At 39.7% G+C, this 13,606-nt stretch overlaps 1 protein-coding gene across 5 annotated transcripts in view; it reads left to right on the top strand.

Moving 5' to 3' along the window:
- Positions 1-13,606, top strand: part of SAMD12 (sterile alpha motif domain containing 12) — a 230,306-nt gene that overhangs the window by 148,272 nt on the left and 68,428 nt on the right. Inside the window, exon 5 of one of the 5 annotated variants that reach the window (XM_065586060.1) lies at positions 1,152-11,668. The exons of 2 other annotated variants lie outside the window; for them this stretch is intronic. In XM_065586060.1, the coding sequence (XP_065442132.1) occupies positions 1,152-1,387 (236 nt within the window). In that variant the 3' untranslated portion in view covers positions 1,388-11,668. Of the gene's footprint in view, positions 1-1,151; positions 11,669-13,606 lie in introns of those variants that run through there. 2 more of the 5 variants (XM_024105221.3, XM_065586061.1) reach the window with 2 other exon arrangements.

Raw genomic sequence — 13,606 nt, 5'->3', positions numbered from 1 at the left:
GTGAGGAGAAAGTAGCTTATGTTTATGGTATTTTGGTATGATGTTAATTCTAAAAGGTACTGAAGTAAGAATTGGTGTATTGATACCTAGGATATGATTCACCTCTGGAAGAGGAGATAGGGTGGTGTTTGTACCACTGCTACCCAGGGATTCTGATGTTGGAGACTGTCTTTAAGTTGCAGTCGGGACTCCATGAGAACCTTACCAGAGAGCTATCTGGAGGATGAACTGGTTCAGTGTTTCTCTCTCTAGCCAACAATACTTGCCTTTGGGACGGTGCTGGCTCTTAGTGTTGGCCCTTTAGCACAGTGGAAGCTTCAGGCACTTTGACATAACCACCCTTTCTCCTTCCTGGGAATATATTAGCCAAAGGAATTCAACCTATCCCTGAGCGAGAGCAAGTTCTTTGTGGTCAGTTTTTAAAAATGACAAAAAATTGCCCAAGTAATTTTAGGACCTGGGTAAAAAACCTAACAACTATATTTTATGCTCTTAAACTTTGTCTGCTGGTTTTACAGAGGCAGTAAACAAACCCTATTCCCAGTGCTCTGCTGACAATACTGATGATGGTGGTGCGCAAATTAGGAGGTAAACAAAACGCCATGTTCATTTCAAGCTCCATTAGAAACACAGGCAGAAAACAATCAATGTCTCCCAAACAGAAAAGGTCAAATCTGGTAGGCAAAGAAACTTTGGTTTTCAGGTAGCTAAGAAAGGACTGCATACAATAAACTCTCTCTCTCTCTCTCCCTCCCTCCCCCCCCCCTTTTAATTGGCAAGCAAGAAAAACCTACTGGACAGTGTAATGAAGAATACAGTACATGAAAAATAAACAATTATCAATAATCATTTTCGAAGAGAAATATACTGCAAGTGTCTGATTGTGATTAAATTGTTGCATTTAAAGGCTGCCTTTCTATTTTAAATCTTGCCTGTAGGATTTTATGGATGTTCAGTAACACCTATAGTCTTGGCCTGACATGTATGAAGGATCATTCTTTTGAAGAGCATAATCGTCAGATTTCACTCTGACATTCTATTGGTGTAGTCTTGTATAAGAGTCCTTGAGGGGCCTTTTAATCGAGTTTTAAACTTTGTTGTACATCCAGGATTAAGTCTGGAGAATTCATGTGTGTCATTTTGTTATCCAGTTATGCAGCAGAAGATGACCAGAAAAACAAATATGGTTTTATGTAGTGCTGTTGTAGCTGTGTTGGTCCCAGGATATTACAGAGACAAGGTAGGTGAGGTAATATATTTTTTGGACCAACTTCTGTTGGTGAAAGAGACAAGCTTTCAAGTTTACACAGAAGTTGGTCCAATAAAATATAATACTGTTTTTATACATTTTTCATTTTATGGTATAACATGCATTCTTCACCTCTGACAACAATACATGTTCATCTATAAATTTGAGATGTAGTTAGCATCCTAAACCAAATTCCACATGACCTCTTTGAGTTATATATTACAATACTATTCTGAATTAGTGTGAGTGCCCAAGTCTTCAAATATTAACACTTACCTAATTTTATTAATGTGAACAGTCCCCTTGAAATAAATGGAGCTCCTTATTGAAGTAAAGTTATTTGTGTGCTTACAAGTTTGTAGGATCAGTACCTTAGTTTGCGTGTCAATGGACATGCTGAAAAATTATGCCTCTATTACTGTTATCCATGATACCACTGCTATGGTTAAAGGTATGTCTGCACTCACTGTAAACCCTTCCAGCATTGATGTGTATCTTAAGCACTGCTGATAATAAAATGTCTCACTCGTTATAACACCTTCCAGCCAGTGATCGCAAAGCACTTTAAAAAACATTAATGAATTAAGCCTCGCAGCACCCCTGTGAGGGTGGGTATTAGTCCTGTTTTACAGATTGGGAAACTAAGGCACAGACAGAGGAAAGGGCCACATTTTCATAGGTGATAGTGCATTTACAACTGTGTATATGATGTTTAGACTGGCTAAAAATCAGCTCCAACAAAATCATGGTCAAGCTCTGTGCAAGAACAGGATTTGGGAGTGTGGACAGCGTAGGTAATTGTAAAAGGCGCTTCAGAGCGCTACTCAGCTTTACTCCTCTTTCCAAAACAGCTGCATCTCACTGTCACTTCTTTGCCTCTTTGAGACGTAGCTTGCACTTCTTGTCATTATCTTCAATGTACATCAACATTTTGGTTTAATTAACCTGTGAACCCTAGAATGCCTGTGCCCTTCCGCCCATGTAATTTGTCTGTCCTCAGGTTCTTGCCCTAAACTTCCATATATCGCCTCATCCCTTTCTTTCATTGATCATTTTTTAATTGCATTTTATATGCAGAGAAAGTTAATTCTGAAAAGGTAGGGGTCCATAGTATCCTTTCATAATGATTCCTTTATCTAGTCTGCTTAATTTTCAAGTTACAAGATGAGTTTTTTCTTTAAAATCCCCTGCAAACTCCACCTGATTCTGCTTTCTCACTCTAACGTAATTACCAGTCATATTGATTCTGTAATCAGGACTTACTGTAGCTGACAGTATCGTAACTAATGTGTAAGGTGGAATGTAGACATCAGATCACTCTTCCATACTTGCATTGGCTGTGTATTACCAACCGTACTAAAATCTTGTTTTGGTCAGTACAATATGCAGCTGTGATTCAAGGACACGTAGAAAGCTGATATATTAAATTCTGTTTTTTTCAAAGTTACTATGAATTGCATGTTAAGGTTTGTCTCTTTGCGTTAATAATTGGCAATGCTGAGACTGTGACATTTGTATTTAGTGCTTTCTGTCCCCCTGTTTTAGGTATTTATTTGCTTTGTCAAAGTTCTGATTGCACCCTCCCTTTCAATCAGTTCTACAAATAGGAGGTCAAATCCTGTTTATCTTAATCATGAGAAGTTAACTTCAGTGTGACTCAGGATTTGGCCAGCTGGTTTTTGTGTTTGCCTGTTAATAAATTATGAATGTCGTATTGAAAAAGTCTGCATTCTGAAACCAGCATTCATGACATGTAAGTAATAATGTTTTCAGTGAAGCTTGAGGGCATATAGTGCTCTGACTGAGTACTAATACAGTATATCCTTTCACAAAGCTTTTTCTCTTTTGCAGCACAGTTAATTTTACGTTTCCTTTACTGACACTGGAATGCACTTGGGTTTATAATATTAGGTAAAATGAGTTTATGATGTCACCCCTATTTTTAGCATGCTGGAAGTGGGGGAAGAATTGAAGCATACTCTTGTGCAGCTGAAGGCTTTTGGTGGAACTTGGAGACTCTCACACAAAGGACTGAGGAAGTGACATTCCTGGTTCAGTCATCCTAGAGGGAATGGCTTTTCTCTTTAACATTTCATTGTAATCTCTCTGATGATACCTCAAAATGTCAGTTCGCACCTCACAGCTGAAGTTGAATTCTTCCCAAAATAACTTCTGATGTACATAAGTTTTAAAAATTAAAACTCAGCGACATAAGCCGAACGCACATCTCCGTCTGAAAAAGCTGATGAAATTCGGTATACTCTTAGTTGTATTGAAATCTTTTTGTTTCTAATTCATCTCCTGTTCTTTAAATGTTAGCACCAGTGTCAGTGCTATGAAATGTCACAGAACAATTAATACCATTGGTGCCAAAATGCTTTATTGTATAATAATTATCACTACGAGTCCTTAATATTCAGATGTCCCTATCCAGAGAAGTCTGAGGCTTGACCTACAATTAACAGTTAGGTTGACCTAGCTCTGTCTGTCAGGGGTGTGAAAAAAACCATCCCACTACCCAGCATAGTTATGGCAGTGTAGACAAAGCTATGTCAACAGAAGAATGTTTCCATCAACAGAACTCACTTTGTTCAAGGAAGTAGTGTTCCTACATCAACAGAAAAATCCCTTTCTTTGGTGTAGGCTGCGTCTACACTATGGAGTTATGCCAGGATGGCTATGCCGGTAAAATGTCCCTAATGGAGACATAGCCTTAATGGCTTTGGTTTCAGGAAGGAAAGGATTCTATTTTTGTCCTGGCGGTGGTTTAATACTGAAATAAACCTCTCTTTTTTTAAGAGACCTTTGGTAGCTTTTCTAGAAATAAGTGAATGTTTTAGCAGCTCAATCAGGCACCCATTAAAGTCAATATTTGGACTCCCATAGACTTCCATGGGTATTTAATTGGACCCTGTGGTAAGTTGGAGGTAGGGAATAGTCATAAATCTTTTCCAGCATGAGTAAGGTCCCATCACAAGTTAGTCGGAGGAGAAATGTTCTGAGACATCTGCGTGTGCACGGAATCTTGCCTGACGTGCGTTCAGAGAAAATAATATATTTAGATCATAATGGGAATTTGCTCTTTTGTCCTCAAGGGAAACTATTCTATTGGGAAACAATAAGTAAGTCAATTCCACATGCCTCATTTTCTACTTCCTGTTTTTTTCCCTAGGTGATACAGCAACTGCTCATGAAAGGTTGGAATTAGCAGTGCAATGGTATATAAATGCACAAGACAAAGATGACAAATAATAAGAGATTTTCCAGCTGCTTGTGCAAATCCACCTAATATTTACCTTATAGCAATCTCCCCTTTCCTATGTTGAAAAAGTAAATTATTTGTCACAGTGTCCTCCTGAACCCCCCCTATGTAACTTAATTTTCTCTGCTGGGCTTGTTTCTGAAAGCTCTCTCTTTTGATTGCTGTGCCCATCTGAGATATTTCAGGCTAATGAGAAAGTGTGGTTGTTTTTACCTCAGAAGTGATATTTCTTTTCTATGGAAGAATTTCACACAATTGAATGCAAATAGAAATCTGAGCAGATATCTCTGCTAAGCTGCTTTTAAAAAACAGAATTAGCCTAGTAAAGAACTTGCAAGTATATGCTGTGCATTCTGTGAGCATAGCCTGATTGTGAAGTTTTGTTAAAATGTTCTCTGTCTGTGCGTATTTGCAAAAATAGCAACTTAAGGAATCATAGAGCTGTTGGGCTTTTCACAACAGAAACTGTTACAAGACTGAACACAGCAATTTCCCCTTCCCTGCCCTAAATACACTAGAAAATGATCACAAATGTAGGGCCCCATCCTGCAAACACTAATTAATGTGTGCAGTACTTACTGTGGTGAGTGGCTCCATTAAAGGCATAGGCACTGTTGCCATAGTAAGCACTACACCTAGTAGTAAATGCTAGCAGGATTGACTTCCATGTCATGGTTGCAAATGAAAATACAGTACAGTTTTTCTACTGTAATAACTGTATTATGGGGAATCCAAACAAGAGTTGTGCTGGCCATTTTCCAAGAGCCAGAGGGCCATGTTTAATTGCATAAAATGTATCATGCTTAAGTGCCTCATCTTTAATATGAGATACACCCTCCTATACAGAGTCTACAGGTCTACTCAGATGAAGATGGAACACTGCATGCTGAGTTCTGGCAGTACAGGCTGTATTATAGAACTCAGTGTTTGGACACTGGATTACTCTTCGCCAACTCCTGATTAACTAAAACTATATTGAACTGCTTACAAATTTAAGGGATAATAAATAATAATTTTTTCTGGCATATCTGGAGATAGCTACCTGCTGAGGAAGAAATAAATAAATTGGCAGTCTGCCAGGAGAGAGAAATATGTAAGTCTTGCATAATGGTAAATTCTGATTTTAAGCAAGAAGATTCCTGTATTATGTAATTATCTTTTTGTGTGCCCATCTCTGTGGCATCTGGGCACATGACCTATGTTAACATCAACATGTTAAAGTATATTACCCACAGCAGATTCAATGGCAATGCCTACTGGAAGTTCCATGTCAGCATTTTAGTTTGTCAATATCTTAACTAAACAGACACCATTTTAGGTTGATCTCATAAACTTACAGAATAGCATTTTAATGTCTAAGTATATGGAAAGGTTTTTATTGATAGCTCTACCACTTTAAATTGTATTTTTAAGGTAGAAATGCTCTCTAATCTCCCTGATATTGTTCAGATTGTACCTGGAAAATGCTTAACTGCCCTGCACTTTTGATAAGTTTATTAACTATTAGCTTGGAGGAAAAAAGAAATGAGGAAGTGGGAGACATTTTGAAGATGGTGACCAGCTTTATTAATCATTAATATTTATTACTGCAGCACTTAATGGCTCAGCTGACAACAGGTGCAATACATGCATATAGTAAAAGGTAATTGCTGTGCCAAAGAGCTAGCAGTCTAAAGAAGACAAACAGGTGAAAGGAAGGAAGTATGACTGTAGAACCTCAGAGTTACGAACATCGGAATTACAAACTCACCAGTCAACCACACACCTCATTTGGAACCAGAAATACACAATCAAGATGCACCAGAGACCCAAAAAAAAAAAAAAAGAAAGCAAATAAACTACTAAAAAAATAAAAGAAAGGGAAAGCAGATTTTTTTTTCTTCATAGTCAAGTTTCAAAGCTGTATTAGGTCAATGTTCTAATCTATTGTAAACTTTTGAAGGAACAGCCATAATGTTTTGTTCAGAGTTATGAACCAACCTCCATTCCGGAGGTGTTCGTAACTCTGAGGTTCGACTGTATCTCCATGCTATCAGCTGAGGAATGAAGTGATATAGGAAGTCTGTGACAGAGCCATGAGTTGAATCCCCAATCCAGTGCCTTAGCCATGAGACCATCCTTCCTCTCTGAGGAAAATTCCTTTCGTTAATATTTTTCAGATTGTACTTGGTAATGGCTTAATTGCTCTGCATTATTGAGAGCAATATGTTGTTTAAGCATCTCTGTGGGCAAAATTCAGAGAAGTGTTGAATACCCACATCCTCCTTTGAAGTCAGTACCTCTCAGGACCCTACATTGGTGCTCTTTTCAAGAGCACTAACAAGGCCTGTTAGTGTTTCTTTTTCAGTCTGTCAGTTAGGTGAAGACCTGGAGTAGATGTGATTTATTAGCTAGCTCCAAGACAGATAGCATCACAAATCTCATCCAGGCTCCAGCAGTTGAAGTTGCCAGGGCTTTGTAGTTTGCCACATGAAATCCACATAAATCTGACTAGATTTTTCTGGTTAATTTTACTAAATGAAACTGCTGAAGTGACTGTCGTGGAGTGATTAACAAAGTCTGTAAATCTGAAGTATAAAGGGGACGGGGAATGAATCAATACTACTGTATTTGTGAAACAGAACAAAATAAAACTTAAACTATGGTATAGCCCAATCTAAAATAATTGCTCTTTGTCACCAGCATTGCCATATTGTATTGCGCTGTAACAATGAGAGATCCATTTCATTTTTCTGATATGCTCTGCCATTAGTTATCTCGTGAGTTCTAAGGAAGGATAGTAATGGGGGAGGGGGGGTGTGTGCATATGCATCTGGTATTTATAGAAGACTTTTAATGGTGCTAAAAACTGATTTGCTCAGCGTTCCTCAAAGCTGCAGTGGTGTTTTTTGTTAGTAATCCTATAAGGAGGGTTGGCGGTTTCCAAAGTAATTAGAACCTTGGAGCAAATAAACACCAAATGAACCCTCTTCTTTTGAAGTCAGTTTTTTTTTAAACAGCCCTGCTCTGCTATAATTATGTACCAGTCATTATAACATTAAAAATCATTTTAAGTGAATGAATGCTTTTTGTTGTTGTTGTTGTTCCTTGCTAATTATGAACTAATTATAGTTTAGGGTAGCCTTCTAAAAATTTCATCTCATTATAATAGAGCCATTGGCTCTGACTGCTTCAGCCTTGAGCCTGCAGAGAAAGAAGCAGCTCAAAGTTTTATCAGTCTAGGCTGACTCAGAAATGGCTAATGGGTATTCTGGTGGCTTGTACTCCACCCTTAGTTACAAAGAGTTAATAGACACTTTGGTGTAACTCATGTTCATTTAATGAGTGGGCAACAAGTTATATAATGTGCTGCATTATCTCATATCTGTGAGCCATAAAGGAGGACAGTGACAGAGACATCACCTCTAACGTAGGGAGGTAATTGCTCTTCACTGTGAACACTGCTGAAGAAGTCAATCCTTCCTCTCCCATTAATAATGTTAGCAGAACTAAATATGTATCAGTTACATCTGTGCAAGCAAATACAAATTAAGAACAAATTAGGTATAAGAATGAAAAAGCCCAGCTTGCCTCTCAGATCCCAGCTTTCGTTTTCAAGGTTGGCAGTTAGAAAAACCAATCGTTTTACTTATCAACTGAACATATGCAATCAGGAGTACCTGAGATAAAATAAACATGGAAACCTGCAGTGACACTTATTTTTAATAGACTTATTTTTCAGAATAGAATACATGTAAAACTTTAGCCTTCAAACTCCTGCACCTACGTCATCTTAGTGCCAAATTCCCTCCTACCACGAGCTATCTATAGCTGGCAAGCACTGTGGGACTAACCTGATATTTTCACCTAAATGGTACAGACAGATATTTATAGATACACTGTAGCCTTATGTGCTTCTAATATTTGTAAAATAAAACTCAAAACCTTTTCAATATATATTGTGATAGACCCAGGCCAGTTGGGTACAGCATAAGGCAGATATACTGGCCACTGGATTAACAGTTTTCTGTTTCCTGACTGACCAGAGCAGGGGCTGCTCCAGGCTAATGAGAACACCTGACTCCAATTAACCTGCAAAGAGTCAGGTGAGGGCATTAAGCTAATGTGACCACCTGACTCTAATTAAGGCCCCGCTGTTACTATAAAAAGGGCTCACTCCAGTCAGGCAGGGGAGAGCCAAGAGCGAGGAAGTGTGGCTGAAGAGCTGGTTAATGAAGACACCCTCAAGTTATAGATAAGGGAGCCCTAAGGTAAGGGTGAAGAAGGGAGAAGCAGGAGAGCTGTGGGGAAGTGGCCCAGGGAAATGTAGCAACTCTGGCAGTGAAAGGTTGGCTGCCAACAGCTGCTACCATTAGGGTCCCTGGGCCGGAATCCAGAGTAGAGGGCGGGCCTGGGTTCCCCCCCAACCCACCACTACAGGAACACCTCCTGGGAGGGGAAGTCAGGCCCCTGTCAGGATAGGAGGCTAAACTGTTCTAAAACAAGCCCTAGGGACAACAGAAACTGTGGGAGTTCTCTCACCAACCTCCTTGCTGGCTTATGATGAAAAGGGCTCAGTAGACTGTAACCCTGGCCCTAGAGAGAGAAGGGCTACATGGAGGGTCACAGAGAGCCACTGAGGCTAGCATATACTGCCTAGAAGCGCAGGACCTGCGGGGACAAGGTCAGAGCTCTGCCACAATATTTTTATAGTGTTGCCTGTGGTGAGAATTTTTTGTATTTTTTAAAGAGAGAGACTTAGATCTAGCAAAGCAATTTGCTGGAACAACATTTACTGCTTCCCAACCAGTTGCCACATAGAGATCCTTGAAGTGACTTTGAATACATTAGACTCATCGTATTCTATCCTAGAGTATGTTTCTCTGACTCAGGTTCGTAAATGCAACTTAGGACTTCTCTATCCAGGGAGTTATTCTGGAATAGCTATGTGACAGACTGAGAATATCCTGCTATATCCTCGACTAGCGTTTCTCAAACATCATTGCACCGCGACCCCCTTCTGACAACAAAAATTACTACAGGACCCCAGGAAGGGGGACCGAAGCCTCAGCCCCCGTCTCCTCCTCGTCCTGGGGGGCGCCGAAGCTTGAGGGCTTCTGCCCTGGGTGGTGGGGCTTGGACTTTGGCTTCAGCCCCAGGGCCCAGCAAGTTTAACAGCCCTGGCAACCCCATTAAAACTGGGTCGTTACCCACTTTGGGGTTCCGACCTACAGTTTGAGAACCACTGTCCTAGACACACCTTATGGAATAAAGATAAACCTTATTGAATTGGGTTTGGTGCCTATGAGGTCCATAGTACTGAAAATGCAATTGTTTGTGTGATTGTAGGATTGTATGTAACTTTACTAGGGACTTGACTAATATAAATGTTAGGAACTTCAGAGGACTTTTTTGGACAATGCATGTAAAGTGGATTTTCTAGAAAATGTCTGGTGGGTGAGGGGATGACCCACTTCAAATCCACTCTTTTGAAACTATGCCCAGGGGAAGAAAGTCAATGTCTATTAATTACCGGCTCCTGGAAACTGTAGATCAATGACCCCTGAACTGTATAAAGGGCAGACTACACATGTTATGAAAGTGCTAATTCTGAGCTGAGGCTGTGATGAACTTATGACTACAAAGGAAACCCTGTGATGGGGTGTTCAAAGACTGCTCCTACCAGAGCCCATATTAGAGTTTGGGTGATGTCTAGTACGCTTATTAGCATGTGTGTAGGTTCTTTTATTGTTTTCAATATGTTTTCTCTATAATGCTTTTTATCTTAAGAATAAAGTAGGCTTGTGTAGGAAGTGCTGTGTGGTGTCTTGTAGCTATAGCAATTATGCCTGTTAACCATCTCTGAAGAGAAAGCAAGCAGGTGCCCTTGGGCAAGCTGTGTGTGCTTCAATGTGAAGGCAGGGAGCTGTGCTGCCTGGAAATACCCCAGTCAGAAGGGGGAGAGATGTAAGTATCCTCCCAGAAAGGCACTGGCTGGAGAGCCAGAAGCCTGCAAGTGGGTGACCGTCCTTGCTAGACCACTGAGAGGAAACACAGGTGCAGTGCCCTGACCTCTGACAAGGTATTCTCTCTGTGTGCGGGCACTCTTATTCCAGAAGTCTGAATCCACTTCCAAAGCAAATTAAGTCAATGCAGAATAAGGTGCTTTTATTCCAGAATAAGATTGTCCACTGCTGGAGTAAATCAGGAATAGTGTATCTGTTTAAATTCACATTCTACCTAATTGCAGATGAACGTCTATGTGTAGACAAGTCTTTAGATAATCCATGAGACCGTTTGCATCTTAGATATTTTTGCTTTTGCAACATTAACGGCTTTAATCAAATCTTTTAGATTTGCACTCATGTATTCTAGATTACAGTGTGTATTCTGTGTGTCACCTTCGGCATAAACTCTGTATTCTATTTTGTCTGTCTTACCTCTCAGATCCAAAATGGCATCTGCTATAGGAAAGGTTTGGGTATGTATCATGAAATAGAGTAAAAGGTATTTGGTAATAGCTTATTGACTAATATGTGCTTGTGCTTAATGCTGAGTCCTTTACTGATAAATTTGTGCTGGGTAAGAGTGAAAATAATTTTTAAAAAAAGCTTCTTGAGAGGCTAGATCAGGAATTTCTCTCTAAAACTCCTCTTGCTGCTGCAGAAAACTTGACATCTGCTGTTTATATTTTTGCTGAATGGAGAGTTTCTGAGCATGAGGCCTTTCTACACTACAGGGGAAATTCAGTCTAAGCTACGCAATTTCAGTTACGTGAATAAAGTAACTCAAATCGACGTAACTTAGATCTACTTACCGCGGGGTCCACACTATGCGATGTCGACAGGAGAGCAATCTGCAGTCCATTTAGCGGGTCTTCACTAGACCCGCTACATCGACCACCGATGCATCGATCACCGCTTCTCGATCCCCGAGTAAGTGTAGACAAGCCCTTAGAAAAAGACATGCTTTGAGGACATATATTGGTTCCTGTGTACCCAAAAGGAGGGGGAAATCCATTTGGCCATTTCAGCTTTCCAAAGGAATGTAACAGCTGGTGTGAAGGTCCTAAAATAGTGCATTGGTCCTTCATGAAGCAAATCCCACATATATGACTGGAATGGGATCCTGATTGTTATCTCGTTTGGCTACATGTAAGAGAGATGAAGTAAAGTAGAAGTAGTGAGATTTTCCAGACTTTTTTTTTTTTTTTTTTAAATGGGGCTATCAGCTAATTGCCGGAGAAACACACACATACATACTTGTAGAGAGTGGGCAAAACAAATCACTCAGATTCATGGCTGGCGTGCAGAGAATAAGTTGTCCATAGGAAAGCTGATGATGACATTTTCTCCAGCAAAAAAAAAAGAGAGGTAAATATGAATTGCTCTGTTCTTGTTAACTTTACTTGCTCTCAATAACATACTAAAATTTGAACAACTTGAATGTGATTAACAACAAGGGGAAGAAAAAACTACAGATTTGTGTTTTTCATTGTGTCCCTTGGATTTATTTCTTATGAATGTCAATTGTCCGTATTGATGAGAGATTCTAATTTGAATTATTGTCCAGTGATGGAATATACCAGTGTGCCACCCAATTCTAGGCAGGACTGAGACTAACAGAACACAATTATTTATATTGTTGCAGAAGTTTTAAAGCTAACATAATGGGATTGTTAATTAGAGGTTCCAACAATGTCAGAACATAGATTCAGCAAAGACATCTGTTATCCTCTGCACATCAGTGGAAGAAGAATAATTAAAAAGTTAGATGTTTATAAATATTTAACATTTTTTTTTCTCTCAAAGGATGAAATTCACCCTTTGCAGAAGAGCAGTACATGGGACATTTAAACAGGGATGAATTTCAGTGATCATGCAGACTCTGAAGACCCAATATGCTTTTGGGGAGGAGGGGTGATTTCCAGCAATCTCTATCATAAAAGAAAATCAGACAGTGATATGCTGCCCACATTTTACTTAAGGGCTCTCGTAAAGAAATGTGCTGTAGGCAAGAAGTGTGAGGATCATAATACACTTACAACCACAAGCCGGGAGAGTAAACAAATTATATGAACATGCAGTTTGCTAGAGATGTTTATAATTTGTTCCTGAACAGTACTTTCAGTTGGATAGTTTGAGCACTATATTTAGGATGTGTGCTTGGAAGGGTAGGGGTGGTGGGGTTTGAAGACCAGGGATATCATCTTTGGGGAAATTATGAAAAATACCTACCATTTTTATGGGGTCTCAAGCTTTCCAAAGGATGCGCTCTTCAGAAGTATGCTTATCAGCTGAGAGATAACTCCTCTCTGGGGTGGCTAGCAGTTTCCCGAGAGGACATAAAATAGAGGTGAGAGAGTGAAATCACCTGAAAAGTCTCTTTAATTGGGTGGCAGAACTTTAACAGGAATTCCCCCAAAGCTCCCTCTAGCCTGTTACTGAATGAGACCTAAACAAGTATAAACTTTGCCTTTTTTTCTTGAATATCCTGATCATTTTGACACACTGGTTCCATATGAAGCACCTAATTGTGCACACCCATGCTCTGCACCTTGCAGGATTTGGGCTTAATAGGCATTATTTCTGGTGTGCCGCACCTGACTGCTCACTTGACAGGGCCCTGCCAGTTTTCCAATGGATCTATGTACAGTCTCTGCAGTAGTCAGGAAGTGTGCTTTATGGAAAAGAGTGAGGAAAACTCTTTATTGTGCATAAATAATAAGTTCAACACAAAAAGAACAGGAGTACTTGTGGCACCTTAGAGACTAACAAATTTATTAGAGCATAAGCTTTCATGGACTACAGCCCACTTCTTCGGATGCATATAGAATGGAACATATATTGAGGAGATATATATACACACATACAGAGAGCATGAACAGGTGGGAGTTGTCTTACCAACTCTGAGAGGCCAATTAAGTAAGAGAAAAAAAACTTTTGAAGTGATAATCAAGCTAGCCCAGTACAGACAGGTTGATAAGAAGTGTGAGAATACTTACAAGGGGAGATAGATTCAATGTTTGTAATGGCTCAGCCATTCCCAGTCCTTATTCAATCCTTTGTTGATTGTGTCTAGTTTGCATATCAATTCTAGCTCAGCAGTCTCTCGTT

The sequence above is a fragment of the Chrysemys picta genome, chromosome 2 (genome assembly GCF_011386835.1).
Source record: "Chrysemys picta bellii isolate R12L10 chromosome 2, ASM1138683v2, whole genome shotgun sequence".
Lineage (NCBI taxonomy): Eukaryota > Metazoa > Chordata > Testudines > Emydidae > Chrysemys > Chrysemys picta.
This window is presented reverse-complemented; position numbering and strand designations above follow the sequence as displayed.